Source organism: Cebus imitator, unplaced genomic scaffold (assembly GCF_001604975.1).
Source record: "Cebus imitator isolate Cc_AM_T3 unplaced genomic scaffold, Cebus_imitator-1.0 Scaffold791, whole genome shotgun sequence".
In the NCBI taxonomy this organism is placed as follows: domain Eukaryota; kingdom Metazoa; phylum Chordata; class Mammalia; order Primates; family Cebidae; genus Cebus; species Cebus imitator.
Genome location: NW_016108106.1, coordinates 112,247 through 132,921, shown reverse-complemented (window position 1 = coordinate 132,921; position 20,675 = coordinate 112,247). Strand labels below are relative to the sequence as shown.

The window sequence follows — 20,675 nt, the reverse complement described above, 5'->3', positions numbered from 1 at the left end:
AAAAAAAAAAAGTAAAAGAAAAACCCATTTTCTGAGGAGAAATTCAAACCAGCTGCAGAAATATGCAATGACAGTGGAGCCAAATGTTACTCATCAAGGCAATGGGGAAAACGTCTCCAGAATGTGTCACAGATCTTCATGGCATCCCCTGCCATCACAGGCCAGGAGGCCTAGGAGGAAAAAATGGTTTCATGGGCTGAGCCCAGGGCCCTCCTGCTTTGCACAGCATAGGGACTTGGTGCCTTGCATCCCAGCCACTACCGCCATGGCTAAAAAGGGCCAATATACAACTCGGGCTGTGGCTTCAGAGTGTGCAAGCCCCAAGCCTTAGCAGCTTCCACATGGTGTTGAGCCTGTAGGTTCAACAAGAACTGGGTTTTGAGAACCTCCGCCTAGATTTCAGAAGATGTATGGAAATGCCTAGATGCCCAGGCAAAAGTTTGCTGCAGGGGCAAGGCCCTCATGGAGAACCTCTGCTAGGGCAGTGAGTAAGGGAAATGCGGGGTCAGAGTCCCCACTGGGGCACTACCTAGTGGAGCTGTGAGAAGAGGTCCACCATCCTCCAGACCCCAGAATGGTAGATCCACTGACACCATGCACCTGGAAAAGCTACAGACACTCAGTGCCAGTCCATGAAAGCAGCCAGGAGGGAGGCTGTGCCCTGCAAAGCCACAGAGGCAGAGCTCCCCAAGACCATGGGAACCCACCTCTTACATCAGCATAACCTGGATATGAGACATGGAGTCAAAGATCATTTTGGAGCTTTAAGATTTGACTGCCCTGCTGTATTTGGACCTGTAGCCCCCATCTTGGGGGCCAGTTTCTCCTATTTGTAATGGCTGTTTACCCAATGCCTGTACCCCCACTGTATCTAGGAAGTAAGTAACTTGCTTTTGATTTACAGGCTCATAGGCAAAAGGGACTTGCCTTGTCTCAGATGAGACTTTGGTCTGTGGACTTTTGAGTTAATGCTGAAATGACTTAAGACTTTCAGAGACTGTAAGGAAGGCATGATTGGTTTTGAAATGTGAGAACACGAGATTTGGGAGTGGCCAAAGGTGGAATGATATGATTTGGCTGTTTCTCCACCTAAATCTCATCTTGAACTGTAGTTCTCATAATTCCCATGTATTGTGAGAGAGACCTGTGGGAGTTAATTGAATAATGGGGGCAGTTTCCCCAGTACTGTTCTCCTGCTAGTTTGCAAATCTCCTGAGAGATCTGATGGTTTTATAAGGGAAAAACCCTTTAACTAGATTCTCTCATTTTCTCTTTTATCTTCTGCCATGAATGTGAGGCCTCCCCATCCATATGGAACTGTGAGTCTATTAAACCTCTTTTTCTTTATAAATCACCCAGTCTCAGGCATGTCTTTAACAGGAGCATGAAAATGACCGATCCACCCAGTCCTCTTCATCTCCTTCTTCAGAGGCTGCATTGGGGATTGAGGTCTGATACATGGAAATATTACCAGGTTTCATATCCATGTAAATCAAAGACATGGAATGAGTATACCTCAAGCCCGGCCAACTTGCAGAAGGGGATCCTTCACCACTGCTTGTTTAAAGTAACTCATGACTCTGTAATTTTTACTCGTAGCATCCATTGACCCTCCACCATCACAATATCTATTCTGTGTAAGCATATGAGCATCTGTTTGCCCAAGCAGACAAGTGTCAGATTACGTGAATCCTGTCCAAGCACTGCGTGAGCATACCTTCCCACCAGGCGTTCTGCTCAGCAGCTGGCCAGTGACTTTTCTGCTCGCTTAATGCACCTGTCCTGCCTTTCCACAGGCGGCCCCTGGGGCCTGCGGGGCCGCTGGCGTCGGGGCAGCCCTGGCACTGTCCCCAGCCCGGCTCCCCACCGTGCAGCGCCATGAGGTCGGACTCCTGGGCGCGTCCTGGGCCCTGGCCCACCCGAGACGCAGCGGCCCACGCCCGGAGCCGAGGGCCCTGACCCGGCTCCACCCCACGGGGCTCCGCGGCTCAGGGGGTCGCCCAGCGGCGAGGGCCCGGCTTCGCCCTGGACGCCCACGGTGTCCGCCCCCGCCCTGGTTTGGCCGACGGCGGCCGGGTCCGGGCGGGGACTGGGCTCGGGGCGCCCACTCCCACCTCTCCGGGGTCCACGTCCTCGGCACCGCCGGGAGGACTCCAGGGGCTGCAGCGCCGCCATCGCCGGGCAGACCCCGGCCGACCTCAAAGCGACCGCGCGGTGGGGCGAAGGGGACCGGGGCTGCGCGGCCCGGGGTGGGGGCGGCGGGGCTGCGGCTGCCGGGAGCCCCGGGAGCTGCTCGGTACCGAGGGTCCTGGGGCCGCCTCTCCCCGCACAGCTCCGGGTGGGCTTGGGGATGGAGACACACTCTCAGCCCACATCTCCCCGCTAGCCGCGCTCCGAGGCCTGACCGAGGCCCCCTCACCCCCATTTTACCGACACGAAGCTGAGGCCAAAGACGGGACGGTCCCTTCCTGCGCATTTGCTGCTTGCCGCGAGGACACCACTGAGCTGTTGTTCACAGCGGGCAGAGACCGGCCCCCCAGGACCCCGCTTCCTGGCGAGGAGGGCGTCCTCAGCAGCGGCGACCGGTCCCGAAGCGTTCCTCACCCGAGGCCCGCAGGGCGCTGGGGATGCGCGACCGACTCCCCTGAACCTGCTCCTCCCGCGTCAGGGAGGGCCGCGCACCCCACTCGCTGTGTGAGGACGGACTGAGGTCAGCATGCGGGCTGCGCCCCAAGGCGGGGTTTGTGGAAAGGTGATTCGTGGGCCTGGAGGAAGGACGGGCTGTGTGTGTGTGAGATTCTGTGTGTGTGTGTGTGTCACTGTATATCACTATGTGTGTTTTACTCTGTGTGTGAGATTCTGTGTGTGACGCCGTGTGTCACTGTATATCACTATGTGTGTCTGTTTCTGTGTGTGACTGTCACCTTGTGTGTGACTGTATGACTGCGTGACTGTGACTGTGTGTGACTGTGTGTGTGACTGTGTGTCACCTTGTGTGTGACTGTATGTGTGTGTGTATGACTGTGACATGTGGCTGTGTGACGTGTGTCACTGTGTGACTATGTGTTTGTGACTGTGTGTTTGCGCGCTCGCGTGTGTACGTCTGTGTGCGTGCGCATATAATTTCTAAATGGACATCGCCTGACACACTACAAGGTTAAAAAATGACCCTTGTGCTGTGTCTAGCCAAGCACGGAGAGAAACCCCTGGCTGAAAGTTCCTGAAGGCCCCAGTCTCTGACTCTCACCACATTCAGTGCAGTGTATGGTTGCAACTTCTATCACTCAAGGCCTGAGGGCGGGGATCGGAGTCCTATCCAATCAGAGCGCTGGGGCGAGAGCTGCCCAGTGAGGCGCGCAGCCGGAGAGGACACAGCGGCTTCCCGGATCTGGCGCGGCCTTTGCCTCTCGCTACTGCCAGGGCTCAGGTTAGGGCCTCACCGCCTGCTTCCACCCCCTCAGGGAGGCCCGGGTGATTCGGCCACAGCCTCGGCCTCCGTCGCTCCGTGAGCTGCGGGCATCGGATGATTCGTAGCTAAGACTCCGCGACACCCTGAAGCCCAGAAATGGTGAGTGTGCGGGGCAGGGCGTCCCGAGGCTGGGGAGGCCTCATCGGAACCGGCGGGAAATGGCGGCGGCGGGACCGAGTCTGTGAGCCGAGTTCCGGCTGCCGCCGCTCAGCCGTCGGTCCTCAGTCCCCTCCGGTGAGGGACCCGGGCTCCCGTCGGTCCCCGCACGGCGGCTCTGGCCCAGCCTGCAGCCCTTCTTGTGCAGCTCTGCGCCCGCAGCCCTTCTTGTGCAGCTCTGCGCCCGCAGCCCGCACCTTCCCCGGGCTGTGAGGTGAGGAGGAGCTGATCGGGAAGACGCCGGCGCGGCGTGCGCGGTGCCTGCGTGGGAGGCGCTGTGGTCCGGGGTCCCGTCCCTACTGGACCCTGTTCGGAATTAGAGGGAGGCTCCGTGAAAACATGGAGTTCCTGTGAGCAAACGGGGACTCATGGATGGGACAGCCCCGGCCGTGGCTCGTGGTTTGGGGGCTGCCCGCGGGTCTTGAAGGAAAGGCTTTTGTGAGGTGTGTGAGGGAGCGAAGCGAATCACCCGCCCGCCCCGTCTTTCCCGCCAGTTCCCTCGCTCTGAGCGTCTCCTCCGCTTGGCGTTCCTGAGGGGCATCTTTTAGAATACACCGGCGGAGGTGCGCCCAGCGCTTCGCTGAGTTCTGAGTAGTTCTGCCACGTGATTGAACCTGAGGAGGGTGGGGGCGCCCTTGGTTTGTAGGCGGGCATTCAGGAATGAAGACGGGTGTCCAGAGGCAGGGACTGGCGTCTGCGGGGTGCAGCTGCGGAAGAGCACTGAGCTTGTGGGGTCGGCGCTGACACTGAGTGGTGTCGTTAGTGAGTTGCTGGATGTCCAGTTGGGGTGGAGCATTGACTGGTGTTGACTGCATGTTTTCTGTCAGAAGAAAGACATGACTGGGCCTGGGCTGAAGGGAGATGCCTGGTGTTTGCGGGATGCGTCACTGGGTTCTTCCCACGGCCTATCCTGCTGGGCACTGTCCTGTTCTTCCAGGTCTTCCTGTTCTTCCAGAGGAGAGAGGGGACTGGAAGCTTAGAGGAAAGGAGTTCTGAGAATTGCCTCTTCTGCACCCTGCTGCTAGCCCTCACCCTATTCTAACCCACTGCTGAGCACGCCCACTGCGCATTCGCATGGTCACACCCCTCCCAGGATAGGGTTCCTCCCTCAGGAATTGTGTCCATGGCAGCTTTGCCCCTAGAGTGTTCTGCCAAGAGCACCCACACTGCCCAGAAGACTCCTGGCTCATCTCAACCCCAGACAGTGGATCTGTAGCAGGAACCTGATTCCTTCACCAACCCAGGCTTCTGGACCTCCTGATGCTAATCTATTCGTGCTTTATGGACACAGAAATGAGTCAGAAAGTAACCCTGCCTGAGTCTGTACTTGTAGCACAAACCAGTCCTTTTGTCAATCCTGCCCTACCCCCATCCAAGGCTCTTGATATCTGCTTTCTCTTGTCTGCTTTTTCCTTTCCTCACAAATCGTGTTTCCTGTGCACACAGTGTACCCAAGTCCTTCCCTCATATGCTACTAGAATTAAGAAGTTAGTGAGTTCAAGACCATGCCTTTAGACATGGCTGTTGTAGGAGCAAACACAAATTAGAAAGAAGAGGCTTAATGCTTTCTCTTTAGAATGAGTGAAGAAGTTTTGTTCTTCTGCCTTTTCTTAAAGCATTTAGTTTTAAAACTTTTTTATTTAAATGTTTTCTACACTTCTTTGAAACATATGTAAATCGTTTTTATCTATTAACTAGGTCATTTGTCTTTTTTGACTCAAAATTGTCTTTATCTAGGACATGGAAACTGTTGCTTTGAAATGTAACTAGCGGGCCCTAGCAGTGGCTCACGCCTATAATCCCAGTCCTTTGTGAGGCCGAGGCGGGTGGATCACAAGGTCAAGAGATTGAGACCATCCTGGTCAACATGGTGAAACCCTGTCTCTACTAAAAAATACAAAAATTTGCTGGGCATGGTGGCTCGCGCCTGTAGTCCCAGCTAGTCGGGAGGCTGAGGCAGGAGAATTGCTTGAACCCGGGAGGCGAAGGTTGTGGTGAGCCAACATCGCGCCATTGCACTCCAACCTGGGTAACAAGAGCGAAACTCCGTCTCAAAAAAAAAAAAAAGAAAAAAGAAATGTAAATAGCAATAACCTACACCCTATTCCACAGTTTCTGTAGGAGAATAGGAGGCTGCCTTCAGCAGGTACCTGACATCACACTTCACATCTACCTTCTGTTATGAAGCTGCAGGAAGTTTATTTTCCATTTGAATTTTACCGATTAGGAAACCCAGATGACCTCCCAAATTAGATGACATTATTATAAACTGTGTGTGTCAAGTGATGCTGTCAAGTCGTCTGCTTGAGAACTAATTATGGTGACTTTCTTTCTGTTTACAATCTCAGTAGATTGCTGTAATGCATGCCCGTCACATTTTGTTTAATTATATAACAACACATTTTCTTACTGTTCTGTTATTGTGGAGAGTTCAGAGATGATTTTGCTTTTAGTTATACTTTCCACACACTGCCCAGAATTACCAGATGCTATACGCAAAGTACCCACCAGGCTTCACTTTAGAGGAAAACTGTCTTTCTCAGGATTCTAGTCACAACCCACATCAGCAAAGTGCTTTCCAAAGCTGCAAACAAAATGGTCTCTCTATTTGGGATCTGCAATCCCTTTTAGAGCAGTTAGACTAGATTTCTACAAAGTTACTTTTTAGGACCGCAATTAGTTATTCCACCTTCTTCAGTGCACCAGGCATCTTCAGATCTGACACTGATTCAGAGATCATGGAGCCCATGAACCCAACCAGGATCACACATGTACATTAATTAAACCTGAGAACTTCATCTCCCTCCTCCCTTTGCCCAAATGCCCACAAATGTGCATAGCTCACCAGCCCTCCAAGCCTTAAATGTGCAGTTCCAAATTCTGAATTTATGTCCTGGGATTTGAGAAAAGAACAGAACTTTTATCTGAGAAATGCAAGATCTTTTAATTATGAGACCCAGGGATGTGTTAAAATGAGACCACAGTCCTACCGTTCCCCTCTTTGAACTATTTGTCTTTTGAAATTGCTTGCTATTGCCACAAGTGGATATAAATTAACCTAATAATGCCATACTGGACACTATAACCCACACCTTATTGCTTAACAATGTATACTGCCAGTTGCTAACCTATGTTAATTTTATAAACCAGTAAGATTTTCTGACAGCTTTCTTTCAGTTCCCTCTGCCTTTCTTTTGCCTTTAAAAATATACTTGTGCCTGTAATCCCAGCACTTTGGGAAGCCGAGGTGGGCGGATCACGAGGTCAGGAGATCAAGAGCATCCTTGCTTATATGGTGAAACCCTGTCTCTACTAAAAATACAAAACATTAGCTGAGCATGGTGGAACATGTCTGTAGTCCCAGCTACTCTAAAGGCAGAGACAGGAGAATCACTTGAACCCGGGTGGTGGAGGTTGCCGTGAGCCAAGATTGCACCACTGCACTCTAGCCTGGCCAACAGACTCCATCTCAAACAACAACAACAACAACAACAAAACTTGTAACTGCTTCTAATTGGAGTGTATATTCAGGGCAGCTTTATACTACAGGGTTGCAGTCTTCAAGCTTTGGCCCAAATAAACTCTATGTTACATTTATCCCAGATTTTTCCTTTTAGGTCAAAATATTCTTTAGAATGTGTTGAAGGAGCCTCCATGAGAGGATCTGTCCTCTGGTTTTACTCTGCTTGCTGTAACCCATAAGAATGCAGAAGCACATTGATCCCATCTAGAATCTGCATATAAAAGCCGGCCTCTGCCTAGGATTCCCAAGACTGGGCCAGACTTTGAATAAAAGACATACAGAAAACTAACAGAAGGCATTTTCTGCATCACAAGAGGTCAACATAGACGTCTTAAGCCCCATTTTCATAGTGGAGCTCTTTGAGTTTTCAGATCTTGTCCTGTGACCTGCTATAGCTGTGTGCAAGGCTTCTGGTATAAATAGAATCCTATGGCAGAATCTGTAAGTGTAAACAAGCACCTTAGCAGTAGGAGATCAGGGCTACAAAATATCCAGAGCCATAATCACAACTATGCCTCCCTGTAAACTGTTACTTGAGTAGAGTACTTTTGTCCTTCCCCTACTAGCTGATCAGGGACGGGCAATCGCATCTGGATCCAGGATCTGCAGCTCCACCAGGGCTGTTCCATTTTCTGTTTGGACCCCACAAAGTCAGCCTTAGTCTCTCCTGCCTGTCAGCGCAGGGTCACTGGGGATACTCTCACCAGCATCTATGACTATTTGATATATTTGAGGATGTCTTATGCAGACTAGGGTCAGTCTGGCCACGAGGTCTAATTCTGCTCCCATTTCAGAGGAAAAGAAGTGATTCATCCAGGGTTTGTTCCTCCCATCACAAAAATAATCTCCTTGGTTTGTACCCAGATAAGAGTTGCTCTAGTTTTCTGGTTCTTTGGTGAAAAATAAAGATATCTGGAGACTGAAATTGATCAATAAGCTAATTGCTTATATTTCATGTAGTCATTAGAAAAAAACATGAAGCAGTCATGGTCCCTACCCTCAAGGAACTTGCAGTGTAGAGCACATGAATAAATGGTTGAATTCAGCATCATGTGTTCAGTACAAAGACGGAAACTGTACAGGAGACTTAAGCTTCATTTGGGCTACTTCCCCTTTATTGTTTTGTGAGTTGGTTTTGTTTGTTTGTTTGTTTGTTTGTTTTTTGAGACGGAGTCTCGCTCTATCATCTAGGCTAGAGTGCAGTGGCTGCCATCTCCACGTCCCAAGTTGAATTGATTCTCCAGTCTCTTGAGTAGTTGGGACTACAGGTGGCTGCGTAGGCTGCAACAACATTGGCTAATTTTTTTATGTATTTTTAGTAGAGACAGGGTTTCACCATATTGGCCAGGCTGGTCTTGAACTCCTGGTCTTGTGATCTGCCTACCTGGGCCTCCCAAAGTGCTGGGATTACAGGTGTGAGCCTCTGTACCCAGCCTGTTTTGTGAGTTTTGATGCCACCATGTGAATGGCTATTCATTGACAGAAGAGAATTTGTAATTATTTTTATTGTGTTTACCTTGCTAAGAATAAATAACTTCTAATATAATTGCTCTAGAGAAACATAAGGGTTTTGGTTAAATTCCTTGTTATTGTATGTTACAAAAGAGACAGGGAAGTGGTTAAAATAAATTAAAATTTCACAAACTCTGGGAATCAAATTTCCCTTGGTCAGGCTTAGAAAAGACAAAACTGAAAGTACTTAGTGGCATAGACAGCAGAGGGCAGAGGGCCCAGTTTCAGTCCCATCCCTGCCCAGATCCACCCTCTTCTGATCCTTGTCCAGGTCTCACCCCACACTGAAATCTCTCACAGAACTAATTAGAAGAGATCAGAGCTTGGAGTGGCTACGCCTACCTCCTCTCCAGAGCTGGTGCTCACAATTTTCTAAAACCCAAAAGCCAATAAGTAGGGAAAAGCTAGATACTTTGGGGCCTTAAATCTTTTCTATAAATTTAAAACCAGTGTTTCTAGAGACATCCCATCCAGCAACCTGTTCTCCATCCCTGCAGTTTCAGTGGCTATTTCTTACAAGTCTCAAAGTAAATAGAAACACAAGAATAAAAAATTCCTCTGAATTGTACTTAACACTTTCTTTCTGTCTCTCTCCCATCCTTTTATATTTACTAGCTATTATTCTATGCACTAAAAAAAAATCAGTGCGGGGAAAAAAGAAAGGAAATAGAAATTCTGGGCCCTGCATTTAAATCTGGGAAGTATAGGACGCTTAGTATCCACCACCCAGGATGTTATGAGAATTAACACTCATAATGTGAGCATCCTAGCACAGTGCTTCGTGACATATGTCTGAGCATGTATTACATGCCCCATAAAGATGGCATTAATGCAGGTGCACATGTTGTTTTTCAAATGCAGACTTAGAAATTGCCACCGTTTCCTACTTCTGTAACCTTTAAAGGGCTGCAGAGAATGCCATGTTTCAAGATGATGATTGATGGTCTTATCTTCGGATGAAAAGTATTTGTGTTGTGATAAGGGTGTTGGGGTAAGGGACTCTGTGTGCTATATGTCTGCTTTCTCTAGTTGGGCAGTGCTATAATGGGTCTGGGGGAGGAGCGTGAGCATTAACAGGAGACTTGCTATAAACAGCTAATTCATGGACCCTTTTCAAACCTGCAGAATTTTGTTACTTAAACTGAGGACTAGAATATGAAATAATTTATATGTACATTGAAGCTTGAGAGGCAATGCTTAACTCGGTGTCTCTTAGCCCAGTCTTCCAATAGGATCACATGGTCAGTTTGAAGAGAAACCACCAGGTGTACCCTCTTCACAGATTCTGTCTGTTATTCTGGTTGAAAACATCCCTGTTTTTTAAATTCAGTTCCTCGCATGATTCTAAAGCAATGCCAGGGTCAAGCATGAGGGCTTCCAGATACTTTACTGAGAGGCGAGTTCAACCTGTTTTCCAGGAGGTCACAGGGTCTAGTCTGCTTGGTTTTGGTAGGGGCATGTCAGTGTAGCCCATTTTCCTTTCTTTTTTTTTTAATTATTATTTTTATTTTTTTATTGCATTTTAGGTTTTGGGGTACATGTGAAGAACATGCAAGATTGTTGCATAGGTACACACATGGCAGTGTGATGTGCAACCTTCCTCCCGATCACCTGTATCTGGCATTTCTCCCCATGCTATCTCTCCCGAGATCCCCACCCCCCGCTGTCCTTCCCCTATTTCCCCCCTACAGACCCTAGTGTGTGATGCTCCCCTCCCTGTGTGCATGTGTTCTCATTGTTCATCACCCACCTATGAGTGAGAACATGTGGTGTTTGATTTTCTGTTCTTGTGTCAGTTTGCTGAGAATGATGGTTTCCAGGTTCATCCATGTCCCTACGAATGACATGAACTCATTATTTTTGATGGCTGCATAGTATTCCATGGTGTTGTATATGTGCCACATTTTCTCTGTCCAGTCTATCATCGATGGGCATTTGGGTTGGTTCCAGGTCTTTGCTATTGGAAACAGTGCCGCAATGAACGTTCGTCTGCATGTGTCTTTATAGTAGAACGATTTATAATCCTTTGGATATATACCCAGTAATTGGATTGCTGGGTCAAATGGAATTTCTATGTCTAGGTCCTTGAGGAATTGCCGCACTGTCTTCCACAATGGTTGAACTAATTTGCACTCCCCCCAACAGTGTAAAAGTGTTCCTATTTCTTCACATCCTCTCCAGGATCTGTTGTCTCCAGATTTTTTAATGATCGCCATTCTAACTAGCGTGAGGTGGTATCTCAATGTAGTTTTGATTTCTGTTTCTTTAATGACCAGTGATGATGAGCATTTTTTTATGTTTGTTGGCCTCATGTATGTCTTCTTTTGTAAGGTGTCTGTTCATGTCCTTTGCCCACTTTTGAATGGACTTGTTTGTTTTTTTCTTGTAGATCTGTTTTAGTTCTTTGTGGATTCTGGATATCAGCCCTTTGTCAGATGGGTACATAGCAAAATTTTTTTCCCATTCTGTTGGTTGCCAATTCATTCTAATGACTGTTTCTTTTGCTGTGCAGAAGCTGTGGAGTTTGATTAGGTCCCATTTGTCTATTTTGGCTTTTGTTGCCAATGCTTTTGGTGTTTTGGTCATGAAGTCCTTGCCTACGCCTATGTCCTGAATGGTTTTGCCTAGATTTTCTTCTAGGGTGTTTATGGTGTTAGGTCTTATGTTTAAGTCTTTAATCCATCTGGAGTTAATTTTAGTGTAAAGTGTCAGGAAGGGGTCCAGTTTCTGCTTTCTGCACATGGCTAGCAGGTTTTCCCAACACCATTTATTAAACAGGAACTCCTTTCCCCATTTCTTGTTTTTGTCAGGTTTGTCAAAGACCGGATGGTGGTAGATGTCTGGTGTTGCCTCCGAGGACTCTGCTCTGTTCCATTGGTCTATATCTCTGTTTTGGTACCAGTACCATGCTGTTTTGATTACTGTAGCCTTGTAGTATAGTTTGAAGTCTGGTAGTGTGATGCCTCCCGCTTTGTTCTTTTTGCTTAGAATTGACTTGGCTATGCAGGCTCTCTTTTGGTTTCATATGAAGTTTAAGGTGTTTTTTTCCAGCTCTGTGAAGAACGTCATTGGTACCTTGATGGGGATAGCATTGAATCTGTAAATTACTTTGGACAGTATGGCCATTTTAATGATATTGATTCTTCCTAACCATGAACATGAAATGTTTCTCCATCTGCCTGATTGCTCTGGCTAGAACTTCCAATACTATATTGAGTAGGAGTGGTGAGAGAGGGCATCCTTGTCTAGTGTCAGATTTCAAAGGGAATGCTTCCAGTTTTTGCCCATTCAGTATGATATTGGCTGTTGGTTTGTCATAAATAGCTTTTATTATTTTGAGATATGTTTCATCTATACCTAGTTTATTGAGGGTTTTTAGCATAAAGGGCTGTTGAATTTTTTCAAAGGCCTTCTCTGCATCAATTGAGAAAATCATGTGGTTTTTGTCTTTGGTTCTGATTATGTGGTGAATTACGTTTATAGACTTGTGTATGTTGAACCAGCTTTGCATTCCCAGGATGAAGCCTACTTGATCATGGTGGATAAGCTTTTTGATGTGCTGTTACCATCAGTTTACCAGTATTTTATTGAAGATTTTTGCATCTATGTTCATCATGGATATTGGCCTGAAGTATTCTTTTCTTGTTGTGTCTCTGCCAGGTTTTGGTATCAGGACGATGTTGGTCTCATAAAATAATTTGGTAAGGATTCCCTCATTTTGGATTGTTTGGAATAGTCTCAGAAGGAATGGTACCATCTCCTCTTTGTATGTCTGGTAGATTTTGGCTGTGAACCCGTCTGGACCTAGGCATTTTTTGGGTGGTAGGCTCTTAATTGCTGCCTCCACTTCCGACCTTATTATTGGCCTATTTAGGGTTTCGGCTTATTCTTGGTTTAGGCTTGGGAGGATGCAAGTGTCCCGGAATTTATTTCTTCCAGGTTTACTAGTTTATGTGCATAGAGATAATAATCTCTGATGTTTGTAATAATCTCTTATGATGGTTTGTATTTCTGTGGAATCTGTGGTGATATCCCCTTTATCATTTTTTATTGCAACTATCTGATTATTCTCTCTTTTCTTTTTTATTAATCTGGCTAGTGGTCTGTCTATTTTGTTGAACTTTTCAAAAAACCAGCTCCTGGATTTATTGATTTTTTTGAAAGGTTTTGTGTCTCCATCTCCTTGAGTTCTGCTCTGATTTTAGTTATTTCTTGTTTCTGCTAGGTTTTGAGTTTTTTTGGTCTTGCTCCTCTAGCTCTTTCAATTTTGACTACAGGGTGTCAATTTTAGATCTTTCCTTGCTTCTCGTGTGGGCATTTATTGCTATATATTTTTCTCTAGACACTGCTTTAAATGTGTCCCAGAGATTCTGGTATGTTGTGTCTTCATTCTCACTGGTTTCGAAGAACATCTTTAATTCTGCCTGCATTTCATTGTTTATCCAGTCAACATTCAAGAGCCAGTTGTTCAGTTTCCATGAAACTGTGTGGTTCTGAGTTAGTTTCTGAATTCCGAGTTCTAACTTGATTGCACTGTGGTCTGAGGGACTGTTTGTTAAGATTTCCGTTCTTTTGCATTTGCTGAGGAGTGATTTACTTCCAATTATGTGGTCAATTTTAGAGTAGGTGTGATGTGGTGCTAAGAAGAATGTATATTCTGTGGACTTGGGGTGGAGAGTTCTGTAAATGTCTATTAGGTTTGCTTGGTCCAGGTCTGAGTTCAAGTCCTGGATATCCTTGTTAATTTTCTATCTCATTGATCTGTCTAATATTGCCAATGGGGTGTTAAAGTCTTCCACTATTATTGTTGGTAGTCTAAGTCTCTTTGTAAGTCATTAAGAACTTGCCTTATGTATCTGGGTGCTCCTGTATTGGGTGCGTATATATTTAGGATCATAGCTCTTCTTGTTGCATTGACCCTTTTACCATTATGTAACGTCCTTCTTTGTCTCTTTTGATCTTTGTTGCTTTAAAGTCTATTTTATCTGAGATCAGAATTGCAACTCCTGTTTGTTTGTTTGTTTGTTTGTTTTTTTGCCCTCCATTTGCTTGGTAATTCTTCCTCCATTTCTTTATTTTGAGCCTTTGTGTATCCTTGCATGTGAGATGGGTTTCCTGGATACAGCACACCAATGGATTTTGGCTTTTTATCCAATTTGGCAGTCTGTGTCTTTTGATTGGGGCATTTAGCCCATTTACATTTAGGGTTAATATTGTTAAGTGTGAATTTGGTCCGGCCATTTTGATGCTAGCTGGCTGTTTTGCCCATTAGTTGATATAGTTTCTTCATTGTGTAGATGCTCTTTACCATTTGGTATGTTTTTGGAGTGGCTGGTACTGGTTGTTCCTTTGTATGTTTAGTGCCTCTTTCAGGAGCTCTTGTAAAGCAGGCCTGGTGGTGATGAAATCTCTGAGCACTTGCTTGTTCGTAAAGGATTTTATTTTTCGTTCACTTATGAAGCTTAGTTTGGCTGGATATGAAATTCTGGGTTGAAAGTTCTTTTCTTTAAGGATGTTGAATATTGGCCTCTATTCTCTTTGGCTTGTCGGATTTCTGCTGAGAGGTCCACTGTTAGTCTGATGGGCTTCCCTTTGTGGGTAACCCGACCTTTCTCTCTGGCTGACCTTAGCATTTTCTTCCTCATTTCAACCCTGGTGAATCTGACGATTATGTGCTTTGGGGTTGCTCTTCTTGAGGAATATTGTTGTGGTGCTCTCTGTATTTCCTGGACTTGAATATTGGCCTGCCTTGCTAGGTTGGGGAAGTTTTCCTGGATAATATCCTGAAGAGTATTTTCAAGTTTGGATTCATTCTCTCTGTCACATTCAGGTACACCTATCAAACGTAGATTAGGTCTTTTCACATAGTCCCATACTTCTTGGAGACTTTGTTCATTTGCTTTTACCCTTTTTTCTCTAATCTTGCCTTCTCACTTTATTTCATTGAGTTGATCTTCGACATCTGGTATCCTTTCTTCTGCTTGGTCAGTTCGGCTGTTGAAACTTGTGTATGCTTTGTGAAGTTCTTATGTAGTGTTTTTCAGCTCCATCAATTCACTTATGTTCCTCTCTAAGTTGTTTATTCTCATTAACATTTCGTCAAATCTTTTTTCGAGGTTCTTAGTTTCTTTGCATTGGGTTAGAGCATGTTCTTTTAGCTCACAGAAGTTTCTTATTACCCACCTTCTGAAGCCTGTTTCTGTCAATTCATCACACTCATTTTCCATCCAGCCTTGTTCCCTTGCTGGTGAGGAGTTGTGATCTGTTGTAGGAAGAGAGGCGTTCTGATTTCGGGTGTTTTAATCCTTTTTGTGCTGGTTTCTTCCCATCTTTGTGTATTTATCCACCTGTCATCTTTGTAGTTGTTGACTTTCTGATTGTGTCTCTGTGTGGACGTCCAGTTTGTTGATGATGAAGTTATTTCTTTCTGTTTCTTAGTTTTTCTTCTGACAGTCAGGACCTCTACTGTAGGGCTGCCGAGGTCCACTCCAGGCCCTGCTTGCCTGGGGATCACCTGCAGCGGCTGCAGAACAGTAAGGGTTGCTGCCAGTTTCTTCTTCTGCTATCTTTGTCCCTGAAGGATACCCGCCTGATGTCAGTCTGAGCTCTCCTTTATGAGGTGACTCTTTGGCTATATGGGGGTCAGGGAGCTGCTTGAGGAGACAGTCTGTCCTTTATAGGAGCTCAAGTGCTGAGCTGTGAGCTCTGTGGTTCATTCAGAGTTGCTGGGCAGGTACGTTTAATTCCGCTGCAGCAGAACTCATAAACGCCCTTTTTTTCCCAGGTGCTCTGTCCCGGGGAGTTAGGGCTTTATTTATGAGTTTCTGTTGTGCTGCTGGCTTTTTTCAGGACTGCCTTGCCCAGCAAGGAGGCAGCCTATTCACTGTCTGTCTGCAGAGGCTTTGCTGAGCTGCTGTGGGCTCCGCCCAGCTGCCGTGTGAACTTTCCTGCAGTCCTATTTATACGGGTGTAGTCAGAACTGCCTCGGCAATGTCGGCTCACCTCTGTAATGGTGCATTCTCTCTGTAATGGTGGGCTGCCTCAGCAACGGCGGGCTGCGTCAGTAATGGCAAACTACCTCCATAGTGATGGAGTGCCTGGGTAATGGCTGACGCCCCTCCCTCACAGAGCTGGACAGTCCCGGGTTCAGCTGTGCTTGCTGTGAAACTCTCAATCCAGAGTGTTTCAGATTGCTGTTTTTTTTGTAGGGATGGGACCAGCCGAGCCTGATCCCCTGACTCCCTGCCTCAGGGCCTTTTGTTTTTGTCTCCTAGGTGTTCCAGTCACCTGTTGAAAAGGAGCTGGGATCTGTGCGATTTCTTGTGCGGTGACCCACTGCACTGGCTGAAACAGCGGTTCTGAGATTCATGGCACTTTTTTGCCTGGGAATCTCCTGGCCTGGCTCCCTGTTTCAATCCCATTTTCTATCAGTTGAATGTGCGGCTCTGTCTTCCCTGAGTCCAATCACCAGTTAAAATGGTGCCCAGACCTGTGTATTTTGTACGAGAACTGCTGCGCCGGGGCGCCAGCCACAACAGCCACTCCGGCCAAAACAGCTGAGCCAGCCACACTGGCCAAAACATCCTCACGGCGACCTGTGGGGCTTCTCTGCCTGGAATCTTCTGGTCTGTGGGCAATAAAAATCCATCTGGAAATGCGGTGTCCACTCACCCTCTGCGCTTTTGCTGGGAGCTGCAATCCTGAGCTGCTCCTAATCGGCCATCTTGGTGCTGTTGAGGCCATTTTCTTTATTGCAGTGACAGAAATTGTTGCTTGCCCTCCTTTTTCCGCAGTTACAGAATAGAATACTTAGAGAACATTACTGTGTTGAAGGTTGTTTTGTCAGATAATCCCAATCACATGTCAGAACTAGTTCTCTTAACTTATTTTACCTGTAGTCAAATTAAGAACTCTGTAACTTGATACATATGTATTTTCAGAAACTCTTAACATTCAGGGATGTGACCATAGAATTCTCTCCAGAAGAGTGGAAATGTCTGGACCCTGCCCAGCAGAATTTATATAAAGATGTGATGTTGGAGAACTACAGAAACCTGGTCTCCCTGGGTGAGGATAACTTTAATACATAATTCCTAATTTTCTCAGCTTTATTTTATTCCTTTGTAGAATGTCTCTTGGGAACTTTTTTGTTTTGTCGTTACATAAGTCTTCTGTTTTCTTGAGCTAATTTGTGTCCTTCACTTTCGGTTAGTGGTAATTATAGAAATTCAGTGACATGCAGTATCATTTCCCACATCTTAAAATACAATTTGTATCGTATTTTAAGTTATTTTTGATTCAGTAGTACTGGGTAGTGAAACTTAGAACTCACAGATTTAAAATACTTAAATATTCTGAAGATTCTGTCAGGAAACAATTTTTGGATTAATTTTCTAGAATCTTCCATAATCTCTCTATTCTGCTTAGCATAGTACTAGGTTGGTAATTGGAGAATCCCCGTCAATAGTCTTTTTTTTTTTTTTTTTTTTTAAAATAAAACAGGTGTTGCTATCTCTAACCCAGGCCTGGTCACCTGTCTGGAGCAAAGAAAGGAGCCCTTCAATGTGAAGATACGTAAGACAGTAGCCAGACCACCAGGTAAGTGAGAGTGAATGAAGGAGAGGACACAGGCAAGGGGACCAAAGGTCAAGAAGGAACCCAGGCCTTAAAATGTAGTTTGGGGTCAGGTATGGTGGCTCACACCTGTAATCCCAGCACTTTGGGAGGCCGAGGTGGTCAGATCACGAGGTCAAAAGATCAAAACCATCCTGGCCAACATGGTGAAACTCCGTCTCCACTGAAAATACAAAAATTAGCTGGATGTGGTGGCACGTGCCTGTAGTTCCAGCTACTTGGGAGGCTGAGGCAGGAAAATCACGTGAACCTGGGAAGCACAGCTTGCAGTGAGCTGAGATCTTGCCACTGTACTCCAGCCTGGCAACAGAGGGAGACTCCGTCTCAAAAAAAAAAAACAGTAGTTTGGGAAGCTCCGCTCCAATGAATATAATTTCTGAAAAAGCTGCATTTTTATTCTCATGTTCACAAATAGGGTCATCATCTGTCCCATCCTGTTAAATCGTCTAAGAATTCTCTTTTTTCTTCAGTGATCTCCTTTTAAGTTTACAGGGAAAGCCAATGTCCACTTTATCACTTATAAGGGGCTGCATGATCTGACTGCTGTTCCATTGCTTTAGGAGACATTGGAATATTTGTGTTTAGGAACTCTATGGTAATGGATTTTTTCATATACTGTTTTTGCATCATGTCTAGAATGTGTAAGGTGAGTAATGGACATATTGGGATTTGGTACAGAAATCCCAGGAATACCAGGGACAGATGTTGTATCTTTTCTGCCTAGTGATTTTTAATTCTATAGAGGTTGCAAATGTAATTCTACAAAAATTCTTACTCAGCATTTTATCAGAACAGTAAGCATTTTCCTAAATATGAAAAAATCTAATGTTAATTTACTTCAAAATATTATTGTTTTAGTATAAACAGGTTTGTAATTTAAACCATATGTGCAAATTTTGGAAATTATAATAGAGTTTAAAAGTATGGGTTTCCAACACAGGCCACACTGGAAGAAGAATGGTCTCCCCTGGGCCACATTGGAAAAATTGTGTTGGGCCACACATAAAATACACTAACACTAATGATAGCTGATGAGCTTGAAAAAAAAGGTTTGTGAAAAAATTTTGTGATATCCTCCATACAGAAAAGCAAAAAAGGCCTTGCATTCAAAGAGTTGGACACCACTGGATTACAGTATCTACTCACCTTCTATATTTCTTAAATGCACTATATCATTAACCAGCGTAGAACATTGCTAAGTATATATCAAGCTCTCAATTGTTACCTTATTTCTTAATAACTATTATAATTTTGTCTTAGTAGGAAATCTACTGAGATTCTATCATTGAGATGTATCTGTATCTATATAAAAATATGTGTCTCACACCAACACCTATATAAGTTATATAAGTGCATAGTAAATTCTCACTTAACATTGTCATTAAGTTCTTGGAAGCTAAGGGAAGCAACATATAGTTTAAGAAAACTAATTTTATCAGTTTAATTGATACAAACAGGAGTTATGTTTGAATGGTATATAGCAATATTGTTTCATTTAAAGATGCAGTTTTCAAGAACCTATTTTGAACATTGAGTGAGGACTTCATCTGTGTTTGTGTGACATGGATTTTTCTGATACAAATTATATAACTATATATTTAATGTATACAATGTAACGATTTGATATGCATATATATTATGAAACCAAATATAGTCAAGTTCGTAAATCTATTACCTCACATAGATAACCATTTTGCTTGGTAGTAAGAATACTTAAGGCCTACTGTTGTAGCAAATTTAAATGCTATTTTGGTAATCTAATGCTAATGTACATTAGATTTCTCAGATTTACTCAACTTACAACTAAAAATTTGTACTCTTGACCAACATTTCACATTCCCAACCTCAGGCACTAACAACTACCATTCTGCTGTCTGCTTCTGTGAGTTTAGTTAGATAGGAAATCTACACTTTTAGATTTCCTATCTAACTAAGAAGATTCCGTTTCTTTGTCTTTCTGTGCTTGGCTTATTTCATTAAGTATAATGTCCTCCAGGTCTCTCCACATTGTAAATGGCTAGATTTTCTTTTCTCTTATGGTTGAATAGTATCCTGTGTATGTATATGTACACACGCCATGTATTGGCTATTGTAAACAGTACTACAGTAAACATGGGGAGGAAGATATTTCTTCTAGATGCTAAGTTATTTCCTTTGGTACTATGCCCAGAAATGGTATTGCTAGGTTATGTGATTGTTCTAGTTTTATTTTTTACTGTATTTTTATGATTACTTTAATTTGCATCTCACCAGCAGCGTACAAGATTTTCCTTGAATGTATTTCTTCTTTGAGAAAAAAAAAAAAATCTAACCTTTTACCTATTTTTGAATATGTTATCATTATTGTTTTGCTTTGAATTGCAGAAATTTCTTACACATTTTGAATATTAACTTATTGTCAGAGATATGGCTTGCAAATACTTTTCTATTTTGTAGGGTTTTAAAATTTTTTGCTTTTCTAATTTTATTTTTAATTTTAATTTTTTTAAAGAGGAGGAGGGGACGGGGGAAGGGGAGCAAAATTTTGCGTTTTTGTTTTGTTTTGTTTTTTTCTTTGTAGAAGCTGTTTACTTTGATGCAGTCTCACTTGTTTATATTTTATTTTGTTGCTGTGCTGTTGATGTCACTTCAAAAAAGTTATTGCTGAGACCAATATGACCAAAGTTTTTCTATATGTTTTCTTCATGAGTTTTTAAGATTTTGTCTCTTATATTTAAGTCTTTTGTTTTGAAAGTTTGGAATTAGAAAGCATGATGCCTGCCAGGCAAGACGGCTCACACCTGTAATACCACTTTGGGAGGCCGAGGTGGGTGGATCACTTGAGATAAGGAGTTCAAGACTAGCCTGGCCAATATGGTGAAACCCTGTCGCTACTAAAAATATGCAAAAATTAGCCAGGTGTGGTAGTGGGCATTTGTAATCCCAGCTACTCTGAAATCTGAGGCAGGAGAATCTCTTGAACCCAAGAGGCAAAGGTTGCAGTGAACCTAGATTGTGCCATTGCACTCCAGCCTTGGCAACAGAGCCCGACTCCATCTCAAAAAAAAAAAAAAGAAAGAAAGAAAGAAGGTACAATGCCCCCCAGCTTTGTTCTTTCTCAAGATTGCTCAGGTTATTTAAAGTCGTTTAAGGTTACTTAAATTTTTCAATTGTGTTTTCTATTATTGTGAAAAATGCCAGTAATATTTTGATAGGGATCACATTGAATTTGTAGATTACTTTGGATAATATTCTTTGACAATATTAGTTATCCTAATGGAATATGTTTCCATTTATTTGCGTCTACTTCAATTTCTGTCATTAATATCTTATGGTATTTAGTGTATAATACTATATATATATATATATATTTTTTTTTTTTTTTTTTTTTTTTTTTTTTTT

At 44.1% G+C, this 20,675-nt stretch overlaps 1 protein-coding gene across 3 annotated transcripts in view; it reads left to right on the top strand.

The window, feature by feature from the left end:
- Nucleotides 1-3,073: 3,073 nt before the first annotated feature.
- The window catches only part of LOC108297308 (zinc finger protein 141), a 43,608-nt gene continuing 26,006 nt past the window's right edge, over nt 3,074-20,675 (top strand). The window contains exons 1-3 of one of the 3 annotated variants that reach the window (XM_017520020.2): nt 3,077-3,568; nt 16,601-16,727; nt 17,163-17,258. In XM_017520020.2, coding sequence (XP_017375509.1) covers nt 3,566-3,568; nt 16,601-16,727; nt 17,163-17,258 — 226 coding nt within the window. In that variant the 5' untranslated portion in view covers nt 3,077-3,565. Of the gene's footprint in view, nt 3,569-16,600; nt 16,728-17,162; nt 17,259-20,675 lie in introns of all 3 variants that reach the window. The other 2 variants (XM_017520021.2, XM_017520022.2) reach the window with 2 other exon arrangements.